The sequence below is a fragment of the Haliotis rufescens genome, unplaced genomic scaffold (genome assembly GCF_023055435.1).
Source record: "Haliotis rufescens isolate VD_foot unplaced genomic scaffold, xgHalRufe1.0.p SCAF_1, whole genome shotgun sequence".
Lineage (NCBI taxonomy): Eukaryota > Metazoa > Mollusca > Gastropoda > Lepetellida > Haliotidae > Haliotis > Haliotis rufescens.
The window spans coordinates 67,978,020-67,984,019 of NW_025963779.1; the positions used below are offsets into that span (position 1 = coordinate 67,978,020).

Consider the following 6,000-nt stretch of genomic DNA (forward strand, 5'->3'; position numbering starts at 1 on the left):
GGATTGTTGCTCACAGTATCAATCACTGGATTGTCTGGTCCAGAGTTGAATATTTACAGACCGCCGTCATATAGCTAGAATGTTGGATGAAGAATTTGGGTAGCCAAATACTGTAAAAGATACCCTCATGCAGTATTTTCTGAAAGGGCAGAAATATTAGTTCCGAGGTCACATGACAAAGGGAAACAACTCTCTCTCATGTTTCAATGAGGTTAACGTGAATTAAGAACAAGTATATTTCATTTCAGATTGCCAATTCCCTGGTTGCTTTGGAGTGCTACCCAAAATGGTGCTGCCATCAACGTCAGCAGCAAGGGCCTGTTGTGTTCTATAATCCTCTTGTTCATCATGCTGCTGGCTGTCATTGTCACCATCGCTGTCAACAAGTGGAAGATGAGCCGGACACTGGGCGGTATCATGTTTTTTCTCTACATCGTCTTCATCACCCTCAGTGTCCTGCTGGAGATCGGCATTCTCAAGTGCCCGGAAACAAAACCTTAGCCCGATCCCGAATGCCAGCCACATGGTACCAGATCTTGTCATGGAACTTCTGGCAGGATAACAGAGTTGGATTGACTTGTTTTTTTTGTTTTGATATTGTTTTATTGTAGGAACAGATATAAGAAGATCTGAAGACCAAATAACATAAATATTGATTGAATTAATTTCTTATTCCTATATACCTGCCAACAGCAGAGAGTTTGAGCTACTCTCCTATTCCTAATCTGTAGACTAAGAGGAATACATAGGAGAAAGCCTGACAACTGAACATTGGGTCATCTGATTGCTCCCATTGATGCTTTCTGTGGAGCTGCCTGCATTAAAATGTGATATGGGATGAAGACTCTGTTCCTGCATGTGGTATATTAAAGATGTGTTGACCCAGCCTGCGGAGCATTAACGCTGATCTTTTGCTTCATTGCTAGTTCTCCTCTGAGGTGATTAACCTGCATCAGAGTTGTGACTGGGTGATGCCTTTGTACATATGAAACCTCCATGGTGCCTGACAGTGTTTGGAAGAGTACCTCAATATTGAAAAAATGGAAGGTTCAGCATTTCTGAGATTAACTTTTTCATGAAGCAGAAAAGAGAAACCTTTTGGAAAATTGTTCCAGCCAGTCTAGCAAGCTAGATGTAGCACTCTGCATGGATACTGATTGACAAGAAGAGAGTGATGTCCATGAGAGATGGTGTCAATGAGAAACAATGTCAATGAAAGAGAGATGACAGTGTGCATGAGAGATGGTGTTCATGAGAGACAATGTCCATGAGAGAGATGCCAGTGAGAGTCACTGTCCATGAGAGATGGTGTCAAATAGACAATGTCCATGAGAGAGATGCCAGAGAGTGTCCATGAGAGATGGTGTCAGAGAGACAATGTCCATGGGAGAAAGGTGCCAGAGAGTGTCAATGAGAGATGGTGTCAGAGAGACAATGTCCATGGGAGAGAGGTGCCAGAGAGTGTCCATGAGAGTCACTGTCCATGAGAGATGGTGTCAAATAGACAATGTCCATGAGAGAGATGCCAGAGAGTGTCCATGAGAGATGGTGTCAGAGAGACAATGTCCATGGGAGAGAGGTGCCAGAGAGTGTCCATGAGAGTCACTGTCCATGAGAGATGGTGTCAAATAGACAATGTCCATGGGAGAGAGGTGCCAGAGAGTGTCCATGAGAGTCACTGTCCATGAGAGATGGTGTCAAATAGACAATGTCCATGAGAGAGATGCCAGAGAGTGTCCATGAGAGATGGTGTCAGAGAGACAATGTCCATGGGAGAGAGGTGCCAGAGAGTGTCCATGAGAGTCACTGTCCATGAGAGATGGTGTCAAATAGACAATGTCCATGAGAGAGATGCCAGAGAGTGTCCATGAGAGATGGTGTCAGAGAGACAATGCCCATGAGAGAGAGATGCCAGAGAGTGTCCATGAGAGACACTGTCCATGAGAGATGGTGTCAGAGAGACAATGTCCATGGGAGAGAGATGCCAGAGAGTGTCCATGAGAGACACTGTCCATGAGAGATGGTGTCAAATAGACAATGTCCATGAGAGAGATGCCAGAGAGTGTCCATGAGAGACACTGTCCATGAGAGATTGAAACTGTGTCAAAAGGAATAATGTCCTTGAAGGACATTTTCAGTGAGAGTCGGTGTGGGTAAGAGACTGTCCATGAGAGACAGTGTAGGTGAGAAACTGTCCATGAGAGACAATGTTGGTGAGGAACAGTTTCAATGAGAGACGGTGTAGGTGAGAGACTGTCCATGACAGACGATGTTGGTGAGAGACGGTGTCAATCAGGAACAGTTTCAATGAGAGACAGTGTTGGTGAGAGACTGTCCATGACACACGATGTTGGTGAGAGACGGAGTCAATCAAGAACAGTTTCAATGAGAGACGGTGTTGGTGAGAGACTGTCCATGACAGATGATGTTGGTGAGTGACGGTGTCAATCAAGAACAGTTTCAATGAGAGACGATGTTGGTGAGAGACGGTGTCAATCAAGAACAGTTTCAATGAGAGACGGTGTTGGTGAGAGACTGTCCATGACAGATGATGTTGGTGAGTGACGGTGTCAATCAAGAACAGTTTCAATGAGAGACGGTGTTGGTGAGAGACTGTCCATGACAGACGATGTTGGTGAGTGACGGTGTCAATCAAGAACAGTTTCAATGAGAGACGGTGTTGGTGAGAGACTGTCCATGACAGACGATGTTGGTGAGTGACGGTGTCAATCAGGAACAGTTTCAATGAGAGACGGTGTTGGTGAGAGACTGTCCATGACGGACGATGTTGGTGAGAGACGGTGTCAATCAGGAACAGTTTCAATGAGAGACGATGTTGGTGAGAGACGGTGTCAATCAGGAACAGTTTCAATGAGAGACGGTGTTGGTGAGAGACTGTCCATGACAGACGATGTTGGTGAGTGACGGTGTCAATCAGGAACAGTTTCAATGAGAGACGGTGTTGGTGAGAGAGGTGTCAGTTACAGACAGTGTTGGCACTGACACTCAGTAGAATGTCTATAAGGTTGGACAGTATAACAAACTCTCACGAGGAGGGACAAACAATTATCTGATATAATAAATCTTTCAAAGGATTGTTATCTCACAACAGACTGATGCAAAGGAAGTATGTTTGGCATTGTCCAACATCCATCAGTCTACATCCGTGCCTATAGAGACTAGCCATGTTAATGGGTGGCACCATTGTATACAGGTTCAGCCATATACCTATGTCATATACATGTAGTGCTTTATTCAAGACAGAATGGTACAGATTGGCGACATGCAAGTATGTACATGTACATAAGACAGTGATAATTACCTTGTTGCTATGGCAACCATACAAACAGCAAGATGGTGAGCGATCTTTTTTGTTGAATATTTTCCTGTATAGTTTGAATTTTATGAGATGGCAGAAATATATTTTTTGCCTTGTCCCCATGACCAAATGTTTGACTTCTTGTTTTTTAATCTGTTTCATAAGATTTGTTCATTGTTATCATGTCAATATTTAATGTCTTATTCTGTGATAAGAGAAAGCATATTTTATCACCAAAGTCTTTGTTTGCAAGCAGATAACATGTATTCAACTGGAGTATGACAGACATATTATGGCAGTTTACTTATGGCATGGAGACTTGCAATAAGGAACAGTTATATCAATATGAATATAAGTAAAGTACATTCTTTAAGTATGTCCAAACAAAATACAAGGAATATTTGTATTGGTCAATTCAACACAGTAATGAGTACTGTATAGGTAGCATCTGTGATACGTTTTGTAAATGTTTTCAAATGATCAGTTTGTGTTTGTGGTTTCATGCAGTTGGTTTCTTCAAGAGATCAGCATGGCCCATTGGAAGTCTTGCAGATCGTTTATTGTCTTTCAACTTTGTACATTTCAACCTAAGTCAGTCTGTACCCTGTAGTAAATGCAGACCAACTAGTCACTGTGTTAACAATACCCTGTGATAAACACAAGTAGACAACATTATCTAATTACTTATTCTCACAAAAAGGGGCAGGGATTTTTTTATAAAATGTAATGTACAGAAAATAATGGCTCTCCTTAACGTTCATCATATTATCATATTTCTGGATGACCCTCCCTGAAAAGACAAATGTAAAAGCATTATGAATATGTATTTTATTACCCTCCCCTAGGGACTGTCATATTTTGTCATGACGCTACTCTGATTCCCTTTTACCCACCCAACCCTACCCTGATTCCCTCTGACCCACCCACCCCTGCCCTGATTCCCTCTGACCCACCCACCCCTGCCCTGATTCCCTCTGACCCACCCACCCCTGCCCTGATTGTTTCTGACCCACCCACCCCTACCCTGATTCCCTCTGACCCACCCACCCTTACCCTGATTCCCTCTGACCCACCCACCCCTACCCTGATTCCCTCTGACCCACCCATCCCTACCCTGATTCCCTCTGACCCACCCACCCCTACCCTGATTCCCTCTGACCCACCCACCCCTACCCTGATTGTTTCTGACCCACCCAACCCTATGATAAATGACCGGTCCCCTACATTTTTGAAAAATTGCTGAAGTTGACACAAAGTCCACCTCACTAACTCAGACAGGTCCCACTGCAATCACCAGATAAACAAACAAATATTGCCAACTGACAGTCCGTACACTTCTATACACTATATAGTCTGTATACACTGTATTCATCACTACAAATGTTTACAATGTTTTACATCTGAGAGATTATTGTACTGAAATACTGTTTCCAATGTTCTAACATTCCACAATCTCATTAAAATCAGATCTTAGTTCTCGCTATCGCTAAACAAAGATCTGAGGACATCCCATTACGGGTCACGTCAGAACGACCTTTCATCCGACCAATCAAAGCATCTCTTACCAGATCATGAAAGTGACAGTCGGAATGTGTTTTCTAATCATGCAACCTCGAAAACGTTATCATGGGATATTCCTAACAACAGTTAAGGCCAGTCCGACCGATTCCATCCAAATTATCGCCTATCCCTCGCTGTCATGGGATGAACATTTGAACGGAAGAGGCGTTGCACAGTATGTGGGAAGCACTGCCATAAAATCTCAACCATGAATTAGACATTCCGGAATGTTCATTTGTTCAGCTTTCAAAATTTTAATCGAGAACTGTGGCAACATATTTTTCAAGCATAGTCTGTAATGGAAGTCACCAGGTTGAAACGAGTGTCCTAAAGCTCGAGAAAGCTGCTTTCTAATTGGCTGAAGTAGGCTTCTTGTTAGTCATTCCAGTGGTAAGTCAAAGTTTGCGAAGGCTCGTTTTGATGTAACCCGTAATGAGATGTCCGCAGATCTTTGTTTAGTGGAAGTGAGTTGGTTGGTTGGTTTGTTGTTTAACGCCACACTCAGCAATATTCCAGCTATATGGCGGCGGTCTGTAAATAATTGAGTCTGGACCAGACAATCCATTGATTGATATTATGAGCATCGATCCACGCAATTGGGATCAATGACATGCATCAACCAAGTCAGCGAGCCTGACCACCCGATCCCGTTAGTCGCCTCTGACGGCAAGTATATTCACCATTTAAGACAAACATGGGTTGCTGAAGACCTATTCTACCCCGGATCTTCATGGGTCAGTGGAAGTGAGAACTTAGATCTGATTTTAATGAGATAGAACATTCCATAAGGGACACAGAATCATATCAGAATCTGCCAGTCTTCAACATCATGAGTTTCTGTGTGTGACAAGTTAAGACACAGAGGCTGTCGGAATTGATTTCAAGAATTCTTTTAATGATTCAAATAAGAAATAACATTTAAGTTATTTAATAAACATGGAACATTCAGAAATTATTTCAAACTACTTATAATATTTGCCAAAGGTCTGGACAAATTCCTTTCAGACTGTTAGCTTTAAAAACATTTATCATGCTATTGCCCTGAGTGGCTTGTGGTGTTGATGTCTTGGAAACAGCGGTTGAATGAGTGCCTCATAACAATTCTAGCTGGCTGACATGTA

At 42.7% G+C, this 6,000-nt stretch overlaps 1 protein-coding gene across 2 annotated transcripts in view; it reads left to right on the top strand.

Annotated features, from left to right (window-relative positions):
- The window catches only part of LOC124134083 (sodium/potassium/calcium exchanger 2-like), an 82,155-nt gene extending 77,929 nt beyond the window's left edge, over positions 1 to 4,226 (top strand). For both annotated transcript variants that reach the window (XM_046498725.2, XM_046498726.2), the window contains one exon: positions 249 to 4,226. In XM_046498725.2, coding sequence (XP_046354681.1) covers positions 249 to 501 — 253 coding nt within the window. In that variant the 3' untranslated portion in view covers positions 502 to 4,226. The remainder of the gene's footprint in view (positions 1 to 248) is intronic.
- The last annotated feature ends 1,774 nt before the right edge of the window (positions 4,227 to 6,000 follow it).